This window comes from Malus domestica, chromosome 01 (assembly GCF_042453785.1).
Source record: "Malus domestica chromosome 01, GDT2T_hap1".
NCBI classification, from domain to species: Eukaryota; Viridiplantae; Streptophyta; class Magnoliopsida; order Rosales; family Rosaceae; genus Malus; species Malus domestica.
The window spans coordinates 24211639-24236873 of NC_091661.1; the positions used below are offsets into that span (position 1 = coordinate 24211639).

General features: G+C 35.7%; 3 protein-coding genes and 1 long non-coding RNA gene across 4 annotated transcripts; 2 read left to right on the forward strand and 2 right to left on the reverse strand.

Moving 5' to 3' along the window:
- The first annotated feature begins 846 nt into the window (after positions 1-846).
- Positions 847-1898, forward strand: LOC108172771 (uncharacterized). Its single transcript, XR_001789365.3, has 2 exons — positions 847-1096; positions 1641-1898. It is a non-coding gene; the product is annotated as an uncharacterized lncRNA (long non-coding RNA).
- Positions 1899-2208: 310 nt separating this feature from the next.
- LOC103434094 (uncharacterized) lies at positions 2209-5047 on the reverse strand. The gene is made up of 3 exons (XM_008372406.4): positions 4327-5047; positions 3569-3785; positions 2209-3245 (listed from the first exon to the last, which is right to left on the reverse strand). Exons 1-3 carry the CDS (start codon positions 4531-4533, stop codon positions 2755-2757), a joined length of 915 nt encoding a protein of 304 aa, XP_008370628.2. The 5' UTR covers positions 4534-5047; the 3' UTR covers positions 2209-2754.
- A 6289-nt stretch (positions 5048-11336) lies between these two features.
- LOC103434084 (DNA replication complex GINS protein PSF2-like) lies at positions 11337-13880 on the reverse strand. Its single transcript, XM_008372397.4, has 8 exons — positions 13663-13880; positions 13478-13552; positions 13279-13393; positions 12556-12655; positions 12445-12475; positions 12271-12366; positions 11825-11977; positions 11337-11633 (listed from the first exon to the last, which is right to left on the reverse strand). Exons 1-8 carry the CDS (start codon positions 13708-13710, stop codon positions 11613-11615), a joined length of 639 nt encoding a protein of 212 aa, XP_008370619.1. The 5' UTR covers positions 13711-13880; the 3' UTR covers positions 11337-11612.
- Positions 13881-21025: 7145 nt separating this feature from the next.
- On the forward strand, positions 21026-24563 carry LOC103434073 (triosephosphate isomerase, cytosolic). Its single transcript, XM_008372387.4, has 9 exons — positions 21026-21287; positions 21506-21581; positions 21724-21847; positions 22330-22414; positions 22501-22633; positions 22763-22857; positions 23273-23351; positions 24074-24156; positions 24297-24563. Exons 1-9 carry the CDS (start codon positions 21249-21251, stop codon positions 24345-24347), a joined length of 765 nt encoding a protein of 254 aa, XP_008370609.1. The 5' UTR covers positions 21026-21248; the 3' UTR covers positions 24348-24563.
- The last annotated feature ends 672 nt before the right edge of the window (positions 24564-25235 follow it).

Sequence of the window (25235 nt, forward strand, 5' to 3'; positions counted from 1 at the left end):
AAGTGGAAATGTTTCCAATGAAAATATTTCGTATGAGAATGTTTCTACCGAAAATATTTTGCACTAGACTTTCGACCAAAAGATGTCAAAGAAAATATGGTTCCTTATGGATAATGCTTGGATCCCCCCAATGGGGGACTTACTTGTCCATCCACTTATGATTAATAAACTTTTACCTTCTGAATATCATAATTCGAACCTCTTTACCATCATCTAAAAATCATACTTGCAAAAAATCATTCAATTGGGAGATCGTTTAGTCATCCATACATGTTAAACCAATCAATAGTTTTGGTAACAAGTGCATGTCTCATGATGAACCATCCATTTATTTTATGAATTAGAGTGGCTAAAATATCTCCACATTGAAAGATTGTTTGTAGATATGATCATAGATGATGACAAAAAGAATGAACATCTTCTATTAGTCGTAAGTGGAGGGTCAAGTCCCCCATGGAAGACACAAGCATATTATCCTTTCCTTAATCATTTTGATTGGGTCTGGGTGAAAGGATATTTTGGTCTTTCAAACGCATTTAGTCCCCAAGTATTGTTTGGAAAAGAAGTCTTGGCTAAAAGGAAAAAATATATATTTAGGAATAGTAATGTCACATACCAAAACGTATGTGAAATTTGTTTGAGTTCATTTGTAATGATTCATTTTGATATCCAGCAATTAATATAAAGATAAAGATGGGCAGTTGCTAAACGGGTTTGAAAGACAAAAACTGGATAATGCGTATCAAATTTTAAATCGCACACAGTTTACGCCCACCGTATTTTCAAATCAATGTTCTAGATCCTTCCACTTCATCTAAAAAAGAACCCAAGACTGGTGTGTTTTGTACATGTTTACGAACAAGACGTATAATGATTTATAATTTCTTTAGGTTTTGATTTACAACAAGGAACATAATGCAAGATTTTGAGACATCTGATGACCAAGGCGAAGGCGAATATGATGATAGCTCTGGAGAATTTGACATGTGTGCAATTCTCAAAGATCGGATCGATGATTTACCAGAGATACATATGGCTACTTCCTGACTGGATCATAGAGGAAAGAGTCATGATGCATACCGGTCGGCTCTACAGGGTAAGCCTCCATATTATCACCTTATGTGATCTGGCATCTTTGTCATGATATTTTATTGTTTTTTTTTTCTAACATTCATGTTTTGATTGTTTTCGAAATTTTAAAGGATTATGATGGAAATCTTTTTATATTAAAAATTTTGAAGGGAGTTTTTTGAAATTGAGGTTTGTTAAGGGAACTTGCAATTAAGATGATTTTCCTTTATGATTTTTCTTATGAACCAGGGAGGAATTTATATATGATGAAATTTGTGGATTGACAATAATAATTTTTTTTTTCTTTCCTCAAAATTATGTATAAAAGGAGAACATACAATCATTTCTTATACCCGAGAGTTAGTCACGTAATCATGAAGAATTCTCTCTCTCAGTCATATTTTACATATTGATTACGTAATCAATTAAAAAGCGTTGTATACACACAACGTGAGAGAGTTTCTTGTGTGTGTGTGTGTGTACACATGTAGTTTGTGCAGTATTCTACTTCCGAAGAAGCTTTATTACCTGTACTTTAATTAATCTACTATTGAATTTTTTTATGGCAGGTGTATTACGATCCCCCGTAAAACCCTGGACTAGAAAGCACGAAGTGATTGAAAACTAGAGCTGAATGGGTATCATCTTGATTGGGGATTCCCCAATCAAGATTAGTTAGTTGATAGACTGTAATGGCCTTCTTATAATTAGGTCAAGATTAGTTGTTAGCGTAACAAACTGGATTTTTGTCCCCTTTGTAACCAAAAAAAAAAAGAGAGAAGATGAGCCTATTGAAATCTAATATGAATTTTGTTCATGTATGGCAATGTTATTGTGTTATAAACTTTTATGGATTAATATTAAGGAAAATTATTGTCTTGAAAACTTTTGAGTTTTAATCAAAATGACAAAAATTTGTTGTGAGTAAATAGTACTAAGAACGACTTTTTAAAGTAAAAATATCATTTTCGTTAAAAGTAAACAGTATCAAAAAAATTTCGTTAAAACTCCTTTAATATTATCATCATTTGGTTTATTTGAGAATTTTTCAGGATACCGGAAACATAAAAACATGGCCCCGGTACATGTCATGCATGATACACAAGACATAAAGAAAAAACAAAATCTGCCTGTGTAAAAAAAAAAACAATACATCAACATCATTATTAGGGTTAAAAAAAAATTAAAGTTGTTCTGCTGGGGAAGTTATGAACTCAACATTTGCAGAAATGGAAAACAGAAAAAAGATAACAGTGACAAAATTTCCTTGGCCCAGAAAAATTAGGGGAAAGGGATACATTCAAGAGGATAACAAAGAACAAAAAACAGATACAATGGGAAAATTGATGCATCGTAGTCGAGCAAGAACTTGTACCGCCTTGATCGGCCGTTGATGCTGCTGGACTGAACCTGCAGCAATTCCGAAAACCCGGTGGTGCTGCTTGACGCGAGTGCAGAGTAAGTAAAAGAATCATGAAAGACTCCCCAGCAAGAACGAACAGTGGAAATTTATCAACTATAGTATGACTTATTGCTATTCATGTTGGCTATATGAACCTGCCTTCGTTCTGAATCGGAGATTCATGCTTATTTAAGGTCTGGGAAAAAAAATCTGAAAAGCCGCAATACAATTGTCTCACCAAGAGCCCTCTCTCGCCTCAAGGCCCGAAAATGTGTACATTCTCAGTGAGTCCTGAACAAAGAGTGCCTCCGCCTATCGGGCTTGTGCTTCCTAATATGATCGTTGTTTATCTGCTTCAACAGCCTATCTGCTTCAATTTCAGACTGAAGCAGAGACTGCAGCATCTTCAAATGCGCACTGCATTGCTTGTGGTCAAAATTGTAGGAACCGTTGACATTCTGTTCGTCTATATTAAACTGTCTCTGGTACGGAGATTCCCATTTCGCTTGCAGATAAGCGAGTGATCTCCACGGAGGTAGAGGCATCGAGTTCTGCTCGAGGGAAGATCTAGCAGCTTCGGCCATAACTTGAAGATACTGTTTCAGCCTAGTCAAGGAGCCCACATAAACAACTGGTAGTGAGTTCAATATTCTATCATACGATTGAACCGCTCTAGCTATTTCAAAGTGGCTTCTGAAATCAAGGTCAATGATAAGGCGCTCAGAGCTCCCCAAATTGTTGTAGTTCACCACATCAATATATTCATGATCCCCTGCGAAAAGACGATACGGACAAAAAAAACTCTCAAAATGATAGAACTTGAGAATTACCACACCTCAAATGGAATCAGAAACCTATAGGACCAGGTTAATTGAGCAGACAAAGTCAGAAGCCTATGAAACATTTTGTACTGATTTCTGAACATAGTTTGTAGGATCACAGTACCGTATATTGGTCGGGGTTTGGTTTACATCTCAGACAGGGAGCAGATATAAACAGAAGGGTTTCATGCACCCAACGACAGAACAACAGCAGGAAAGAACAACCCAAATTCTATAAAATTAAGCTTCTGCAGAATTGAGACGAATAGCATACCTCCAGGGACCTTGCCAGTGCCCTGCCACCGAGCCGCGCACACGGCAGCATCATAACCAGACAGCCTCAGAAGCTTAACCAGATCAAACTTGATGCAGCTGGAATTGCATTGACCTGACTTCACAAAATTAAGATCGTTCTCGCTGATGGACAGTATCAGAGAATGAACCACAGACGTCAAATCGTTTTCGTACTGAGCCACTGAACGCTTGAAAAACTGCAATCCCAATCCCATACCACCATTCAAAATTGTGCAAAAATCATGGGCAGAACATGAAATTGAAGAATCTAAATAAAACCCAAATTTGGACATGAAAATTGGGTGTAAAAATAATCGGTTTCGAATTACAAAAGCTGAATTCAACTTCGAACTTTTTTAAAAGATTGGAAATTTAGCAAAAATACAAGAATTTGACTCAAATTCGAATTTGATAGAAAGAAAAATTAATAAATACTCTGAAGTTTATAAGTTACAAAACAAATTATGGGTAAAATATGAAGCTGAACAACTCAGCCATATGAAATTGCAGAACCAAAATAAAACCCAAAACTGGACATCAAAAGTGGGTGTAAAAATCATTGCTTTCGAATTCGAAAAGCCGAATTCAACTTTCCAACTCTTAAAATTTGGGAATTTAGGGAAAGTTCAAAAATTTGACTCAAATTAGAAGTTAGTCAAAAACTTAATTAACAAACAAGCAATTAATTTTGAGTTTCCAAATTTACAAAACAAAACGAGCAAGCAATATAATTCGTACCGGAATTTTATCGGCGAGGCGACCGAGATCGGAGAGAGCAGAATCGCTGTCGCTGCTACACCAAGACTCCGCTCCAACGCTACCGTTTTCCCAAAAATCAGTGACCATGAGAGCGAGGTCGTGCTCGCTCTCGTGGCTTAAAGCCCCTCCGATCTGACCCCTCACCCAAACGTCGCCGCCCGCCATGCACACCACCCGGCAGTCCATTCCCACCCCCCAAAATGCCGTCGTTTCTTCTCTAACGATCACCACGACCCTTCCTCTTCCTAGCGCATAGCAATCATCTCTTAAATCCAACGTTAGAGCTCGCCGCACCCGATCATATTCCTCCTCCCAAAAGCCCTAGCTACCTACCTCAACCGCCAGCTGCAAATTTAACCACAAAGCCTCGTAATCTCTCAAAAATCCGAAATAAAATCTCATAAATTAATAAAATTAAAATTAAAATGTTCCGAACTGTTGGGTTTTTTCTGAAATTTGATTTTGGTATTCAGAAATGTGATTTTTTTTGGTGAAATTTGGATTTGATTTTTTTCAGAGGGAGAGAAAAAGTGGCCGGAACGAAAGCAATGGGATAGGAATTGGAACCAAACATATATAGAGGGGGAGGAGAGTGGTGGGAAATGACGGAAGTACCCTGGGTGCTAGCTTTGGGACCAAGAAATCCTGGGGCGCTCCCACCGAAATAATCGAGGGAAAATGGATAAGGTGGAAATTGTATTTGGATGGTAATGAGGTTTGTGTTCTTAAACTTGTTTATGGTGATTTGTTGTCTGCTGGATTTTGTTTCTTAATTAACGTAAATACCTGTCATTAGTAACAATTTGGTTCCTAATTGGCTTCTTCGTCGGTTGTTGCTTAAAGTTTCAAATTTGTGAAAAATAAGGACTTTTTATTTTCCAAGTTGGTATTTGTTTGGTACATCTTGGAAATATTCTAACCTTGTTCCCAAGTCACAATGCTGATTCGACTCTTAGAGAACAATAATTATATAACTTGTTTGAAAATGCTTTTAAAATGACTGAAATCACATTTAATGAAAATATTTAGAATCAATTGTTAATAAAAGCACATTGAATCTTAAAATAGAGCTTGTGAGTCAATTATGCTGATAACATGTAGAAAATTAAATTTTAAAATTGACGTAACTCTTTTATCAACCAATTAGTCACATTAGTTTCATATGCTAAAACTACTAATATATATATATTTTTTTATTATAAACTTTGAATCATAAGACAGAAAACCTTATTTGATTGAGCAATTATGTTGATAAGGACATGGGCAAAATGGGAATTCCGTGAATAGGTAGAGATATATCCCCTTGGGCTTGGGGACCAAACAAATGGAGAAAATGGAAAGATTAAAGAGCTGGGGCACGGTTTCCACAACAATAAAAAAAAAAAAAGGACTGGGGCACGGACACCGCCTGAATGGAAAATGACGTGAGCCCCAAGTTACACGGAGATCCCTTCTTTTGTTGAAAGAAATTTTTAGTTACGAACCAGAACACGAATAGCACATCATTTGTCTTGATGTAAGCGATATAAAATTTTAATTTTTAAGCTATTAACATTTTAACACACATAATTCACTATTTATATAACGATACCTATTGTATAACGATTATACTGAAAAATCTCTTCTTTGGTTGACAGCTATTAATTAATTAATTAATTAAATTGGACAGGTGTCTCGTATTTTGTTGCTAACGAGAATCGATTTGAAAGTATTCAGCCATCACTAGTATTTATTTATTTTTATTTATTTTTAAGGAAATATACAGATATTATTAGGAGGAATCGTTTTCGCGATAGGGATGCAATTATTATCTGAAAAATACGAAATTATTAGCCCTCATTTATATCGTTCTAAAAATAGAAGTGGTTCCAAAAACGATGGGTGGTCCAGAAACGATGGGTGATGAATGATGATACGTTTGTTGTGCAAGGCAGGATTTATGATGAGTGGAAGATGGCGCCACAGCGGAAACCAACTAGTTAGGTATGATTAATTTATCGAGTCAAGAACAACTTATGACTCTACATTGTTATATTGATTTTTTTATAGAAATAATAAGACACGGTTAAGCCACGTTAATCCTAAACCCTCATAATCTTTCTACCATTTTATCCCCTCCTATTTGAATGGTCACGGTTAAGTTACGTCAACATTTTATATTGATTTTTTTATAGAGATAATAAGACAAAAAAACAATGTGTGAGAGGAGGAGAGGGAAGGAGATGGGAATAGAAGGGTAGAGAGTCCTACTCCCTGCTTGTATATTTTGTTGATTACGTCACTGGCATATAATATGATTAAATTGAATGACATATTTTTTTTTATGTAAAGTGGTTCCTAAATTTGACCATGTTTTTGTAAGGAACTCTCTTATGAAATTGGTTTTAGTTAAAATTCAAGTGCTTCTTATGAAAAATGGATGTGAATTCAAAGGCTATATTATTTAATGTTACGGTTCTTTAGCCGTTATAATTTTTTTCAAAGAATAAGATGGGAGAAAAGAGAGAATAAAAGTTGCAGAGGAAGAAGATGGGAGAGACGGGAAGGGGATACAAAAAAAAAAGAGTTTTAACGAACACTTCCGGTACTGTTCACTTTTAACGAAAAATCACATTTTTACCTTTCTCTAGTACTATTCAATACACCTTTATTTGTCATTTTTCATTAAAATTAAAGTGTTTTTGGACTTTTCGTTAGTTTTCCTTAAAAACAAAATGGAAGATAGGCTAAAGCTTTTTAGGCTTTTGGATTTTTTTTTACTTTGTAAGAAATTTGATCTTTGTAGGATTTTGTTGACTTGAAATTGGACACAAAAAATGAATCTCTATCTTATTCTTTAATAAATTACAATATTAATTTATATTTCATTGGTCCAGTTTGTTTTTTGAACCTCTAAAACAAAAACCAAACCAATAGTTTTTGGTCCGATTCAATTAATTTTTTTTAAATTCAGTTATATTTTCTTTTGTTTAATTTTTTTGGTCCCAACACGGTGACCACTTTTTTTTCGTTTTCAATTTTTCGAGCCCACCCCTACTTAAATCAATTGTATTCCTATTGACCAAAAAAAAAAATCAATTGTATTCCGCCCTCATGGCATCGAGCTTGAATTCAAAGTTTTCTTCTTGGTACATTAAGGTGTTTTTTTTTTTTAAAGGAAGACAACTGGTGACAAACCACGGTTATCCATTGATTCCAAAAATCAGAACAACTCATAAAGACATTTCAACCTCTTCTGACCACAAATTTAACTTTCACACCAGTATATTAAGAGGTGGTTTAAAATAGGGGTTTGTAAAAGTGAAACACAAAAACAAAAAGATTTTGGCGGTAATAAGAGCAGACGCGCCAGTGTGGGGACCACACGCGGCTGTGAGGAAGTTTCTTTCACTTTGTCGCGCTTAATCTTATGAAGTAGGTTCAAAGAAGGTGATGAAGACACTTGGTAGGCAAGTGTGCAACCCGACCGAACCGAACTCGTGCTTTTCCTTTTCACATTGGATGGTCGGTCAGTTTTGGTCCCAGATCCAGCCCCACTTTCATTTACATTCACGTGTTTTACGCGCTAATTGCCATACTCTCAACTTTTTCTTTGTTAAATCCCCTCAATCGATAAAGATCATTTAAGCAAAATTTTAACTAAAAATCCGCGGTACTGTTCACTTTAACAAAAAAATTACATTTTAACATTAAAAAATCAATCCTGATACTATTCATTTTACCTTTATTTTGTCCTTATCGTTAAAATTCAAAATTTTCAAACTATTTTCATTAGTTTTCCTTTTTTTTAAATTTCGAAAAGAAATTTTTTAATTTGAATGCAAAGAAGAGGAACGACATGCTTTAGCGACTTCTTGTGGTCATTATTCAAGTCTTTGTTTTGAATAGCTATGAATAGTCATCAATTTCTAAAAAACATAGAACAATGAATAATATTAAGAGATAATGATAAACCAAATTATTATAAAACAAAATATGATTTCAACGCATATATTTTCTCTCATTACGTACATCTGTTTATTTATATTAAATAACTCAAACAAAAATTGATGAATAAAAATATACAAAAGTGTGCAAAAATAAGAAAAATTAGTGCAAGAAAATCATTTCTAACTCACAATTTACTTGCTAAGTTCCAAATTGTGAAATGAACAATTTGATATGATACAAAATGTGAACAAAGAAAATGTTTATATTCCCCTTTTGTTTGGTTGCAAAACCAAATGTGAAAAAAAAAAAAAAAAAGGTCCACATGCCAAACTTGTATTTGTTTCAAATACTTAATTCTTAGTCACCCATCTTTAGACTTCAAACTTCAACCAAAAGAAAAAAGTCGCCATCTCACAAAAAAAATTTTAAAAAAAAACAACAAAGCAGTCCACACGTTTTCTTCAGCATCAATTGTTCAATAGCTATTCATCAATTTACCCCTTGAATTTGTGATCATTGGCCAATTTTCCCCCTCAACTTTAATTTTGGACAATTTTTCCCCCTCAACTCTCATAATTAGTCAATTTGCACCCTATTGTTAATTTTTTTAATTTTCCATTTATTCTTCCATTAAGTAGATATCCGCATAACTGCCTTTGAAGGGCAAAAAAAGTCAATTTGCACCCTATTATCATTTTTTCAATTTGCACCCTACTGTCATTTTCCATTAAGTAGGTTTCCCTACACCTTAACAGAGGTAGACAAGGTCGAGGGAGGAGGCGAGGGGGTGTGGGCAGCTGCAAACTGCAAAAGCAACAAATCAAATGGACTGGGCTACAAACTGCGGAGGAGGGAGGCGTTGGCAGTAGTCATGGCTTGAAGAAAGGGAATGGCAAGAGAAAGTTCGAAGAAAAGGAAGAAGATAGAATGTGTAGGGAAAATGACTTTTTTGCCCTTTAAAGGCAGTCTTACAGATACCTACAAAGGAAAAATAGATGAAAAATTTTTTAAATTAACAATAGAGTGCAAATTGACTAATTATGAGAGTTGAAGGAGGAAATTGGCCAATCCTTACAATTTCAAGGGGTAAATTGATGAATACCTCATTGTTCAATCTGTTTGTATTTTTTTTAATTCATTCGATTTTTTTTAAGCATAACATAATATAGCATATTTGTATTTTTTTTATAATATAAAATATTATTCCTTTAAGTATTCCTCAAGTCTAATTTATAGAATTTCCTTTTGTCTAGTTCTTCCTCTTCATCTAAAGATATATCTTTCAATACAATAGTTATATGATAAGTGGATCTTTTTATAGGATAACCCCGTCCTCGAGCCCAGGGCTTTAATTTTTTCACAATATGTTCACATTTCTAACAACCAACTAATCTTGCAGCCCAAGTAATAACACCTACCGCTTAAACGGGTTCTGTAAAACAGACCGAACAGTTAACAGCTTCGTGATCATGCTGGAGGAATTCGTCATCGGTGTTTCGTTGTGCTCTCCTTTTTATCTCTCTTCTCACGTCTCATGAAAAGAGAGATCGAGAGGGGAACACCGAAACAGAAATAAGAAACACCAACAAATTGGACATCGGCCAGGCTGGAAGCCATGGTAGCTAAAGCATACGCAACGGCTCAAAGGAGCCAAACAAAATTTAAACACTCACCTATCAATCTGAAATATCAAAGTTTCCCTTTCGGATAAGCTAATGATTGCGAAATTGGAATCCAATAATTCACAATAAAATAAAACCTTGGAATAATTAATAAAAAAAAGCTAGGCTTCTGCAACAACTAAGCATATATCCAAATGGATCCGTTGAAAAATGCTTATCTGGAAAACACTTTTGCACATAAGTGTTTTTGCTAGAGGCAGTTTGTTAGAGACACATCAAAATTTTCAATAAAATTTCACACCTCCATATGCCTTTACAATCTAGAAGCAGTATCGTCTTCTTATTTTGGTTGTCTAAAAACGCTTTTAGCTACCGAAAAAGCACTTCAAAATCCCAAGATGTCATTTAACTTAATTTTTTCTTTAGAACTTGAGGATTAGACATCTAAATCCATAAGTTCCCCTCTGTTTTTGTGGGTTGTATTTTGGCCTAACGTTGAAGACAAAACTGGACAACCAAAATGCATGTGCATTATAAATTACCCCTTTAATTTAGAGGGGGGTCAGAGGGAACATGAGCCATGTTATGGCCCTATCTACTACTTGGACCACTCAGGAATATCCAAATGTCAATCCAGTCCTTTTTTAAAACAAGATTCCCTTCGATGATTCTGGAAATAAAGATAAACATCAAGGCAAATAATTAATTTTATTTTTCTAATATTTTAGAACAATTTTAGAAAATCATTGATGCAGCAAATTGTTCTGTCCTAAGTCCTAAAGATATTTCAAAAGAAAGAGATTTTGGAGAAGTGATTCTCTTCAAACTTCAAAGTGCATGAGAAAGCAACCTATATGCTATATAAAACTTATTCCAATCTATCTGCATACAGAAGAAAAGCATCAACAATACAAAACAGGCAGATTCTTAATCCAATAGTTTAAGCATAAAGCTAAATTCTGTTCTTATATGTCCCTGAATGCATGAGTACCACGAGAGAGAGAGAGAGAGAGAGAGAGAGAGGGGGATTAGGAATGTAGCTATATGTATTCATACGAGCACTGGACAAATATGCCGAAATCCAAGTTCCAGGAAGCTTGAAAGATAACTATATTTTCAACAACAATAAGCTTGCATCATAAGTTACAATCACTCAGTTAATGTTTATGCGTTGGTAAGAATTTCATTGAGATAGACTCAAAGACAAAGTGGTTAAAAGCTTCCAACAGTGCTGTTTAGTTATCAAACACCAATGAACTAGAAAAAGGAGGAAGGCACTAAAGAGACACTAGTGGTTTATGAATCGAACACCAAGCAATCAATCACAGGCCAATATTTCATAAACACAGCGCTTCAAAAAGCTAGAGCCTAGGTACCAGGATGAACTAGACAAAATTATCAAGAAAGATCAAGGAACATGCACCAATGTCTACAACATTTTGTAGTCACAAACAGACATCAGTAATTGCCAGACATAGATTATTCTACAAGCAATTAAATTTCAGGTTATCTTTCTCATCTGCATTAGAGCAATGTCTTATAACTGTAAGGACAAAATAACATTACTCTGTGATGGTTCAACAGAAAACATTATTTAACTACAGGGTTATTACTATGAATGGTTTTCGGGGAAAGAAGTACTTTCCTTGCGAGCATGCTGAAATTAGTGGTTATGGCTGAATTGAAAGGTACATGCTGCCTCTATGAAAGCTATTACCGTCTCCGCAGAGGGCGCTGAAAAAACAGAATGGAGTTAATAAACCTTTTTTTATAAACAGTGTTTCTCAGATAAATAAATCAAAAACAGCGAGTCAGAGTTGATGAAACAAATTGTCCCTCCCAACAAATTACACAATCAATCGCTTCACCTTCTCAATTCTATTAAACAAAGAAAAGAAAAGAGTATGGATCACATAGGCACTTACTCTTGGTATGTTATCAGTTGCTTGTAGCCGTCTGGCAGACATTCCATCTGGATTTGGAACCAGCTCTGGACTGCCATGCTTGTAAAATGCCTGTAAGGCTCTCCCAACAAATGGGCGAACTAAATTCACTTCCATGGCAGATAGATCCTTGACCTGCAAGTACAAATCAAATCTGCTCAAGAGCACCAATTAAAAGGGAAAAACAAAGTAAACACATAGTAGAAGTACTCAATGCTCTTTCTCTCACAGTGGACCACACACTCACACACTCATTGATAATACATGCTGTTCAGATACAATATATATGATATGTGCCCGTGGATATAATACCACCATCATGAATTCCATATTAAATGACATAAAAAAAGAGTTCCATATAATATAACAATGCATTCAAAGTTGTTCCAACCGGTTCATCCAATTGCACCATAGATAAATGCACATACCATCACTGCAGAAGAGTGAGCCTCCTCAAATGATTCTAAGCTAGTCTCAACCTTATGAAACCTTACATCCCTTATGTCGTTAATAAGAGACCTCACCTATTAGAAATAACTACAGTGAGATCATTGCAAATATGATTGATAGTTAAATAAAGGTTGAAAGAGTCCTGAACTCACCATATATATGTCAGGAATGTCGTCAGGTGCACTATCATCAAAAAAGTTTCAGATGCCATCAACATACTTTTACAATGAAATATAGAATATGTACAATGTTTCACAACTTACTATTCAAAAAGAAGGCTAGAGATTTCAACATAATGGAAAGGTAGAACTTGAAATGCTGCCTGAGAATCACGCTCTGCTTCCAAAATCCGAGTCAAGTTTTCTATTCCCAAAACATAAGTTAAAGAAATGGAATGCTTTAGATTACTGATAGCATATGACTAGAGAGTTCAACATAATGGAAATGCATTTGAGTTCCGATTCCATGTTAAGTACTAAGTACTACCAAATTCAACAAATGAAAAGGTTCCAGTTAAATACGTATATTTCAACATTCCATTACATACATAACTCAATCCGATCAACCTTAAGACTTGAGGCTCCAAGACCGAGACTACAACTTACGTCTATGCATATACTAAATTCAAAAATTCTCATGTCAATCTAACTTACGTCTAGCCTTGATCATCTCTTGATGTCATTTATTTTTCCTTCAACAATAAACCATAAAACTCTAACATGTTAACTGCTGATGCTAAGGCTCACAAGCAATTCCAACGAAAATACCCCACAACGGCAGCCAAAAGAAGCCCAACAAATTTTGAACTATTTGCAATGACAAAGGCAGCATGGTAACTACCCAAATACATTTGCCATCAAAGCATAAAACTTTACAGGATATTCAAACAAATCAATCCTTTCAAGCGCATTTCTTCGACATTCTTAGATATCATGTTGCAAACACAGAACCAGAAATCAAACTAACACCAAAGAAGCAGGACTCACCGATAGACATCCACTCTGGGGGCCGAATTGTGCATTTCCCTCTCTTCTTCATAGCAATCGCCAGCCACAACGGTACTTGGGTTGCCATTTGCGGGTAGAATGGACCAAAATCTCCCTGTAAATCCATAGTTAAAGTTACCCACCAGCATAAACCAGCTCAGTCTACCATACAATAACATGTAAAAAGTGAACAACTTACACAGAGCATGTTGAGAGGATCCATTCGCATATTGGGAACGATCTCCACCATTTCGTCTTCGGCCATAAACTCGACCTGCGATTTCAACAATTCTATATTAAATTCACAGAAATGGTCGAAATTAAAACAAAACAACCATAATAAGCTTATAAAATAGATGAACACGCAGTGGTAGAGAGCTGAACCTCTTCGCCGGAAAAGATAGACAGGCTGGGATCGGTTTGGCCTGCCATCCCTTGAATAAGCAATTCCGATGAAGAATTGAGAGTGATAGCGTTGCAATTTGAGCTCGAATTAAGTCAATTGGGTTCGGATATTTGGGGATGCAGAATGGAATGGCGCGGCCGCTTGTATCATAAATGGCGGTGCACAATTGGGGATTTATAAACCCTAACTTTGGTGGCGGGAAAATTTTCATTTTCATGAGACAATATTTAAATTTTGTTTTCTTTCATGGTCACATTTCAAAAAAAAAAATTGAAAAATAATTAAAGTTCTGTTTGGTACTTTACTTGAATCTAACTTTTTAAACGTAAAAATAATTTTCAAGTTTTAGGTTTTAAAAACTTGTTTAGTATGACTATTTTCAAAAACTCAACTCAATACTAACTAAAAAAATATAGTCTATTCTTTAAAAACATAAAAAGTGAGTTTTTTTTTACACATTTTTCGTCTCTCCTGCAATTTGATCTCTTCGTTTTTTCGATTCTTTCAAATAAAATACCAAACAGACCCTAAGTATCTAGATATCATCAATATCTTGAGAGTTGATCATTTTAAAATTTAGAATTTGAAAATAATTGTTTCAGCTAAATCTTGTGATGATAAAGGGATAACCCGTTTTTGCCCAAAAAAAAAGGATAACCCGTTAATTTCTTTTATTTTTTAAATTTTGCTACAAAGTTTATGTATATAAATTGTAAATAATAAATTTAAAATAGATTGATCGCTCCGATGGTTGGACTTGAAATGAGGTCCAGCTCAAAATTTTGGATTTAGAAGAGGCAGGCCGAATCCTTTTGATCAAGGAGAGGTGTGGAGGCCCAAATCCTTTATGAAATTGCTCATTTCGGATTTTTTTTTTTTAACAAACGATATTATCTACACTCAAAATGGAGATGATGAGCTTAGCCTCACAATGGTCTATCAATAATGTGGTTCAAATTCGTCTTTAACGATAATCAAATCTAAAACTGCTCATTTCATAATTAAAGTTGGGAATTGGTGAATTTCTTGTACAATGTTGTGAAGGAGTTTAAAATCTCAATATAGGCATCAAATTCTATTACAACATGGCATACTTCAACTCTTTACCCTAAGATCTTGCACCAAAGACACGAAACTACAAGAAACCATAACTCCAAAGTTTCAAACATGTGATCTAGACCGTTGGATTTGGAGCTTATACCTATTGTCACAGTCTCAAAGCCTACATCTTTGGCATAGGACCCTATATACTCATAACATCTAACACCAAACCTAATATGTATCACTAAATTCAGGCACACTTATTGGACAGAACAAGTAAATATATATCTTCTTACGTTTAAAGTACTTTGTCGGAACTCATAAAAGTAAAGTACTTCATCCAACGCACAACTTAATAAGTTTTACATAAGTAAAATATGAATAATCCAAGTTCCAACTAGGTTAGTGCTTACCCATTTAGAAAACGAGTAGGCGACCGTGACATGCTACAAGAAACAACATGTCAAAGCTGCACTAAAAAGACCACCAAACCAAACATCTGCACGCACGCCGCAGCAATACTTACATAAACAACGTTAAAGTATGACTCTAAACTTTAAAAAATACATTAAGCATGACTTGTTAGTGAATGTTAAATTAAATAATTACATCAAATTAAAAAACACAGGAAATATATAACACCACGCATGCATAAAAAAAATCTACATATATACATGGCATTTGGCAAATTGGCATCTGCCCTACCGAAAAAACTACGCATGCAAATTAGTCGTCACACTTGAAAATTTAATTATTTCATGCCTTACATTCTCAACACACTTAGAGTTCGGTTCCTTTACCTCCTCATACAAATTTAGGATGTGTTTGTTGCATCGAATTAACTCGTACTGAACTAGCTTCAAGGACTAAATTAGATTGGCTTAACTTGGATTAAGCACGATAAAAATTGTGAAGCGTTTGATATAGTATTAGATTAACCAACAAACTAATATATTATTGATACCCAAATTTGTTTTACTGAAAATATGACTTTAACCCCTAAAGCTTAATTTTCTCCATATAAAACCCGAAATAAGTTTTTTACTCTAACAAAACACATTGACTAGATTCCACATCAGCAAATTCATTAATTATATTAGACTTTACACATTTAAAATTTTTTGATGCCTAATATACCCATATTTGAATGTTTGATGTACACCATTAATTCTATACGGATTGTAAGGAAGATTTAATGATTTTACAAAAATAAAAAAATAATGAATTTATTTCCTAATATATAATAACAATAAAACATGCCTACTATATGTAATAATACATGCTTAGTTTAGTCAATCAAATTATATTTTACAAATAAATGTAGGTAAATTATTTCACACACACACACATATATATATATATATATAACCCACAAAAAAAATTAAAAAAAAAAACAAAAACATGCCTGATATCGTAAAAATTCATTCGAAATAATTTACGTACAAACAAAATGTTATTTGATTTAGTGCACCTACTATTCAAATTTTAAAATGTTAGATGCTTAAAAAAAAAGAAAAATAATTTACCCAATAAATGTAAAGTACATGCAAAATAATTTACCTACATAATAAAGCAAACCCTATAGATGCAAAATAATGTGCCTACATAAAAAATAATATTTTTTATTCAATACTAGTTTACCTATTATTTGTACCTATAATAATAAAATGTGTTCAATATATGATACATACAAAATAAAATACCTACATAATGAAGAATGTAATTTGATTCAAAATTAATTTACTTACAAAATAAAGTAATTTTACTTGATTTAAAATTAATTTACCTATTATTTGTACATATATCTTATTATAATAAAACGTGCCAAATATAAGTAATAATACATGGAAAATATATTACCTACTAATTAAATAAAAGAATGTTATTTGATTCAACATTAATTTACCTACAAAATACATGTTAGTTGCTCATCATAAATTTACATATAGGTAGATTAATTAGTATAATATGTTTGAACATATATGTAGTATTGTGCACATATATATATATATGTCAGGGGTAATAATTTGTGTAATAACTATTTGTTCATTGTAATTAAGGTGAGTAATTACATTTATTGATTTATTTTGAATATTGTGGCACAAGTTGTAAATATCTTGTAGTAATAGGTCAATTATTTTTCTACTTGACAGTCATTTTCAAAATTGGGTTTTATTTGGAAGTTTATAACTATGTGGATTTTTGTCTAGAAAATAAAAGTTGCAAAAGTCTATATCTAAATAACCCTTTTATCACTTATTTTATTCACTTTGTCCTTAAAAACTAAAAACTAAAACACATACGTCATCACCATCGTCTATCTCCCTCTTCACACTCATCCATATATTTCTTCTTCCTCCTCTATTTCCTGCGTTTCAATTTTCTTCTTCACAAGCAACCATTATTGGTCAATTCTCAGGATCCAAACTATTTTGGCCGATTTCAACCCCCTCAGTTTTGCTATTCACTATGTCTTTTCTACCTCATTCTCGTCGGAGTCAAGGCCTTTGTACGTAACCTCGTCATCCTAGCATTTCAAGATGCGGCCCCGCTGACAGAGAATACATAGCTGATCAGTGACCCCAAGCCACTGTCGTCCTAAACCAAGATATGCGCCAATGTTTTCATCGTCGCCGACTACGCCACCACTCTCTGTTTCTCACACTCATCTGATTTTCTCAACAAAAAAAAGGGATAATTTTTCTATGGATTTGTTGTTGTTATCATTTTGCTTTTTTGTGTGGAATTTTGGGGGTTGGAAGAGAAATTTTATGGGAATAAAAAAATAGGAGTCGGAATGGACGAAGGGGTGAAGTGGGAAGGTGCAAAATGAAGCTGGTCTTAGCAATCCGCCCAAAATCGGGGGGGGGGGGGTCTCACTAAGACCCCCTAGTAAGGCATTTAGTCTAGGCGAGTCCCCCTTGGTCTCATTAACCCTAGTCCCCGTTGCCGACAAACACAAGATTTCACTAACTAATAATCCTAGCCAGTCCAATGAAATCTAGCAAGACCAAACAAACACGCCCTTAGTGGATCACAAATTAATTTAAGAATAAGAAGATTTCGGATGGTTCTTGTAGACATCGAAATTTCGGTAAATAAATGTTGACCGATAAATCAAAGTTTCAACGCTCATGTATTACATAAATTTTACACGTAGCGTGTGTCTAAACAAAAAATCGAAATAAGTTGGAAAAGTCATCAAACAGGGCACGTGTTAACACCTGGCAGAAACGACTTATTTCATCTGGAATATTATATTCAAAATTAGGCCTTGGAAATTTCTATAAATAGAAGGCTAATTCATTCATTTGTAAAAAGAACCAAAATCATTAGGCAAAATTCTTGAAGCTCTGAAACTCCGAAGCTCTCAAGCATCCAGGTTCCCGAAGAATCAAGAAAGCTCTCTTCGTTCTTCGTTATTCGTTCATCGTTCATCCTAAGATTAAGCCCCAACAGCCCTTTGGATCAACAATCATCCGTCAACCTTCAAGATCAAGCCCCGACTGCCCTTGAAGAAAGTGTTCTTCGTTCCTCGTTCATCGTTCTTCCAATATCAAGCTCCGACGGCCCTTGGATCAACCATCCACCAATTCAAGATCAAGCCCCAAAGGCCCTTGAAGAACTTCCACCAATTCAAGATCAAGCCCCAACGGCCCTTGAAGAAAGCACCATCGTTCATCATCCGTTCATCCAAGATCAAGCCCCGACGGCCCTTGGATCAACAACATCAACAAATCCATACGTTCAACCATTCTTCAAGATCAAGCCCAAAAGCCCTTGGAGATCCGTTCATTACTGTTCTTCAAAGATCAAGCCCAAAAGCCCCCTTTGAAGATCCGCTCAAATCCACCTTCAAGATCAAGTCCACGGCCCTTGAAGAACGTTCATCCTTAGATCAAGCCCAACGACCCTTTGGATTAATCGCACATCCACAAATACACACCTTACGGAGATTGAATCAGAGGATCAAATTTAAGAGAGATTGTAACCCAAAATCATCAAATACAAATATTTGTTTGTGCGCGTTGTTCTTGTCTCTTTCGTTTCAGGAATTTTCCGTGTTCACAGTTCTATAGCAAGGCATGAGGCGAGATTAGTTGTCAAATGATTTAGTCAATCTCACAGATGTCTGAGGTTCCAATCAATGGTAAAACGTTCAAGTCTGTAGTTAATCTAACATATGTGAAATTGGTTTTAGCCTTAGCAGCTCACTTCAATTGGAATCTCAGACAATTAGATGTCAATACTTTTATCGTACCAATTACCATACAAAACTTATGGTATGGTGAAATTGATTACCCTTATTGTGCCAAACTTCTTGTATACCGAATTTCGGTATGTCAAATAGTTCGGTTGGTATGATATGGTAATGGTAAATTACCACTTTATTTTGGGCCAACTTTTTGGACCACAATATAATTTTTTTCATTCAACCCAATTCAAGGCCCATACGTTTTTTTTAAAACTTTTTTGGGTGCATGTACTGGCCTCCTAGTTTATATTCAGAAGGGTCGGATTTTGAAGGCGGGTTTGGGGTGTTGTGGGGGATTTGGTATGTGGGTAGTGGTCGATTTAGGTGGGAGTGAGAGGCATCTGAAGGATTTTTTTTTTCTTTCTAATATTGAAATATTATATACATTATTTATTTATTTATTTATATATTTATATGTTTTGGTATGGTATCGTAATGTCGTGGTAACGATATCGAATACCAATACTTTAGCAAAAAATCTCAGTTCGGTATAATACCGTGCTATTACCGATTGGCACAAAATCGGTATGATATGGTTGGCATGGTAATTTAATAAAAAAATCCACTACTTTTAAATTGTTATGCGAGACACAATCATAACCGTTTACATTCATTCTAAAACCACTATAAACTCATGCCCTTGGATGAATAAAGTCTTAAATCTGAAGTCAAACCACCTTATTCGTCCGACTCAATTTCACAAACTATTATGGCCCACCATTTTTTAATTTGAGATGCCTCACTAATCCATGTTTTGGGAAAGGGATCCTCTCTGATTCCTTCCACCTAATCCTCCTTATCAAACAATTCGGGTTCTTGAAATATGATTCAACGGCTAAAATTATTATAATTTTTAAAGTTGAACCTAATTGTAACCATTGAATCAAATTTTAATAATCTGAATTATTTGATAAAGATGATTAGGTGGAAAGAATTCGGAGAGGATCCCTTTCCCATGTTTTGACACCTCCAATCTCTCGAGAGATTAAGGGCGTCGTACCTAAGAGCAAGTCCACCCATAAAGACTTTGTGCCAGCATCCAGCGCATTTATCTAATTAAATGAACAGTAATATATCCCAGTGAACAGTAATAGGCCAAAACATCTCCACCCCTAAAAATACACTGGCACCCAGCCCATCTAATATATATTATTTTATTCATAACAATTAATATTTTATCATTTAATTTATTTTTTCTTCTTTATTCCTTTCACTATCCGGTCCTTTCTTTCTTTCTCTCTCTCTTTCTCTCTTTCTCTCTATCTATCTCCCTCTCCCTCTCTATCTATCTATCTATCTCCCTCTCTCTTTTCCAGCTCACTCCCGTGAGCTTTCCTTCCTCTTCCTATTCAAAATCTTCAACAAATCAAACACAAAATATTATTTTTGTAATCCTTGGAGCTCAAGGAACCCAACCATGGCCTTGCATGCGGCATCGGTGCATGGTGCGAGGTCCTACCATTGAAGCCGAGAGCTTGAGCTCTCCTCAGATCTCTCTCCCCTTGTTCTATTTTGCGGGTCCAAGGGTTTCGGTGTTGCTAGATCTCTCTCAGCGATTTGAATCCATCTCTGGGTTCGAACGCTTTCTCTCTGTCTCTCTCTCTCCAAGGTGGACAAGGCTGCATCACATCTGTATATCCCGCCGGAACGAGACACGAATCCTTGACCCTGAATTAAAAAAAAAAAAAAGTGTCTGACGCCACGTTGGCGTCAGCATGGCATCAGATGACCCATCCCCAGGTCTGTCAATTTTGGGCTGGCCTAGAGACCAGCTTGAGCTGGATGCCAATCAATCCTGTTGGCTAGAGTGAATTGGCTGTGTGTCGGGCCAGTTTTTTGACTGGATGCTGGGCTATTCCACCTCAGGTGGACTTGCTCTAAGAACCTGGGTGGGCCGTACCCATATACAAATGTGGATACCAAAATCCATGGACTCGGCTGGCCAAGGCTCCACCTAATCCGCTAACAACCACCCACGTCTCGTGACGCACAGGAAAGAAAACCAGTGGGCCCTTAAGGCCACATTAATAGACGAAACTACCCCACATCCATTACGCATAATCCAAATGATGCTCCAAAGCATATTCCAAATTCCTAGGCCAGAACCGTAATTCCGCCCAAAAACGTGGGCCCAAGTAAATGGAATCCACAGACTCCACGCCCTTGGGCAACAAGGAAAGCCGCACTTAAATCAGACCCCAAAAACCCGAAAGGCTAAAACGCAGTTTACACTCTCTGTTGTGCCGGTTTCGATAATATCCAGAAAATATGGGCAGGAAGTTCTTCGTCGGCGGCAACTGGAAATGCGTGAGTTCTCCGATTCGTTATCTCCTATGTATTTTTTTTCTTTCAATCTGTTTGGTTGCTGAGAAAATCAAAGAAATTCACGGAAAATAATCGGATTCCGATACTTTCTCAGCAACCAAGCAGATCCTTGTTTCTTCGATTCCGATTTGTTTTGTGCTCTGATTTCGATCGAACCGAGTGATGATTTAGTTAAATCTGAGCTGATTCTGAATCTGTAGAACGGAACCTTCGATGAGGTGAAGAAGATCGTGAACATACTCAATGAGGGACAAGTTCCATCGCAAGATGTTGTGGGTGAGTTGATTGCTCCGATTATTTACTTTTCGATTTCAATCTGATTTATTTGCCTTTTTCTGCTTCAATCAACTGATGAGATTTACTGATCTGTGTGAGTTATCAAACCGTTAATTTGTTCTGTGGTTTTTCCTGATTGCAGAGGTTGTGGTTAGCCCACCGTATGTGTTTCTTCCGGTGGTGAAGAGTTCATTGAGGCCCGAATTCCATGTCGCTGCACAGAACTGCTGGGTCAAGAAGGGTGGTGCCTTCACTGGTGAAGTTAGGTGTGTGTATTTATGATTTACTAGCTTTCGATTCGTTGCAGTGTTGACATCTGGGTTTAACCCGGTGAATTGTAGAAATTGAGAATGTATATTGCTGATTTTTGTGTAGTTTTACTGATTTGATGATGTGCCTAGAAATTGATACTTTAATTAGAGATGTAATTATATTGCTGATAAGGAAATGTCGGAGTAAGAGGCATCCGTTCTGATGTAAAAAAAAAAAAAAATTGAATACATTAGAACGAAGCATTAATCTGTGAAAATCGTTTGTTTACAAAACCCTTATCACTTAGTTTCGACTTTCTGGAAATATTTTAGATGATGAGTGATGAATTAGTAGTGACAAATTCAATGAGCTATAGGCATATAAGCATGAATATATTGAATGTGCATCATACATGTCTTGTCTATTGAATTTTTGTTTTTCATTTCTCATTTTACTCTGATTAAGTAAATTGAAAAGATTTATTGTGTATATTCAGTGCTGAGATGCTAGTCAATCTCGAGGTTCCATGGGTCATTCTTGGTCATTCGGAAAGAAGACTGATTTTGGGTGAATCCAATGAGGTATGCTTCCCCTTCCCCTGTATTGTTAATCAATTTATCAATAACAACTGCGTAATATTTTCTCATATATCACATACTTCGTTCAGTTTGTTGCGGATAAGGTTGCATACGCACTTTCTCAAGGTTTGAAGGTGATAGCTTGTGTCGGTGAGACCCTTGAGCAGCGAGAAGCTGGCACAACCGTGGAGGTTGTTGCCGCACAAACCAAGGCAATTGCAGGTACATAATGCATATCAGAACTCCTTTTTATTGGCCTACTGTTAGTTTGAAGAATATTTGTTGTGTTGTGACTTGTGAGTCTGCTTAATTTTCTTTCTTTACTCATCTAAATGATGCTTTCTGTTGCAGAGAAAGTGAAAGATTGGACCAATATTGTTTTGGCTTATGAGCCCGTGTGGGCCATTGGAACTGGGAAAGTTGCATCTCCAGCTCAGGCTCAGGAAGTAAGTGGTGCCTTTATCTGATTATCTGGATGTGGTTTTGTATATTAGCTTCAGATTGAACTCGATGTTGTTTGTGTATGTTAGAGCAAGGGAAAAAATGTTAAAAGATCGTACCCAGTGCACAAGGCTCCCGCTTTACGCAGGGTCTGGGAAAAAATGTTCTTGGTCAAAAATAAAAATGGGCACAATTTGAGGAGATTGTGTAGCCTTCTTTGTCTTTATGGTCTGATAAAACTGAATTAAACAGTGCTTGAATGAGCAATTCTTTCAAAACTATCACCAACCCACTTTTGTGGTTGGGATTTCCTGGGTCATATACTGATATTATGCATATGTTATATGTATGCATTTGTGTATGTATATACATATTTCACCCTGTCTGTGTTTCACACAAATGTTTCTCTCCATACAACAGGTGCATTCTGAATTGAGGAAATGGCTTCAAGCAAAAGTCAGTTCTGAAGTTGCTGCATCAACCCGCATTATTTATGGAGGTATGTTTCACACCTCTACTGCATCGATTTGTTGTTTATGTGCTGGGACATCCCATCCTTTTCTCACTTACAACTTTGAATCAACTAAAATATATTTCTGTTGACTGATGAGCTTTTTCCCCCCTCCAAGACGAATACTATCTATAGAACTAATAAAAGAGTCGGTGACTTTTTGAAAAGTTGTATAACTATCCCAATAATGCAGCATTATGACAATTTGTATACATGTTTCTTTACCCTAGAGCTTGGACTTTTAAGTCACCATTCTGCTTATATACAAAAATGGATGCTTATTAAAACATAATTTACTATGACTGACTTGGGTGAAAGATTGAAATTCGAAAAGGTTAGAGGGTAGGATTAATCTGTTGTAAGGATGGAACTGGAAGCTATCATGTGCCAAAGTCATTTTGAGTTATAAACATGTTTGTTCTCTTCCCATACACCCCTTTTTACTTCTCACACACCCTTCTAATTTTTGGCCGTCGGATCGGATAAAATGAAGAAGATCAACGGACATAATTTAACAAGGGGTGTGTGAGAAGTAAAAAAGGTTATGTGGTTAGCACACCCCTTGATTTAAGGAGTCCACTCAGTTATCAAGGCTCTCTCTTGACTAAAATGCACGCGTTCTCCTTTGTATATATGGGAAAGATAAGGAGTCAACTTGTCTTTCTCTGTTCCCTTTCACAACACTTGGCTGAATCGAATAATTTTTTCAGGGTCTGTGAATGGTGCAAACAGCAAAGAGCTGGCTGGTCAGCCTGATATTGACGGATTTTTGGTTGGTGGAGCTTCTCTAAAGGTAATGTTCATTCGCAAATTCGCAATGCATACTAAATACGCGTACTATGTTTCATTAGTAAAATAAAAGCTTTCTTGTCACCGAGTTTATCGACATTTGTGATCTTACATTTGTGATTCTGTTGTGCTGTTTGTCTCCAGCCTGAGTTCATCGACATCATCAAGTCAGCGGAGGTGAAGAAGAGTGCTTAAAGACTGAAGAGTTGGACCTGATGAGAGTAATGTGACTGTTAGATCTCTTGTCTGGGAGGTAGCGAATCTTTTCCGTACAATTTTACAGATACTCGTTTGAGGAAATAATTATGCTCTTTTTTGTTCAGCAGAATCAGCACCTAGATATGGGTTTTTTCCTGTATTAATAAAAATTCTCAAGTGTTAATGCTTTTAATTCAAGTGTTTCGCTCTCAAGATCCAAATCTTCTAGTTTACTTGATCAAAGAAAATTGAAATTATTGTAGCTTGAGTGATTTGTGGCAGCACTGCGCTCGCATAGTCAAGTGATTTCTGCACGTTCTTTTTGTCCCATGCACAACAAACAGTAGTAGAAAATATACGTGTGCGGAAATTATTTTTCTCGGCTAGAAAAGAAGCACAGCTTTAAATCTCTAGTGGGCACTAACGAAAAGAATGTGGAATGGGCTTCACGGAGTGGAGGCACCTTTTGTTCTCCCCAAAAAGTAGTTTTATGATTTCATGCTGATGGCCCATGAGGTCAGGCTGCATCTATAAGTTACACATTTAAATAAAGGTAAATCATTTAACCTAACGGAATCTGACGGCTTTTGTTAAAATGCGTAATTACTGATTGGCTCGTGTTCAAGGCTGCATATTGTCATGTTGGATTACTGATAGGCGCGTGTTTAATCACAGTTTTACACGTGCATAAAAATAACTCACGTTTGATATTTTAATTTGCGAGTAGGTAAGAGAGTGAGTGCTTCCACTAAAGGGAGCCAAGTAATATTGTCTCATGTTTTGTCTATGTAAGAGTGACGTCCTCGAATCGTTTTAGATTTTAGTGATCCTATCCTCTTCAAGTTTCTTGTTTTCGAATCGTTTTAGATTTTAGTGATCCTATCC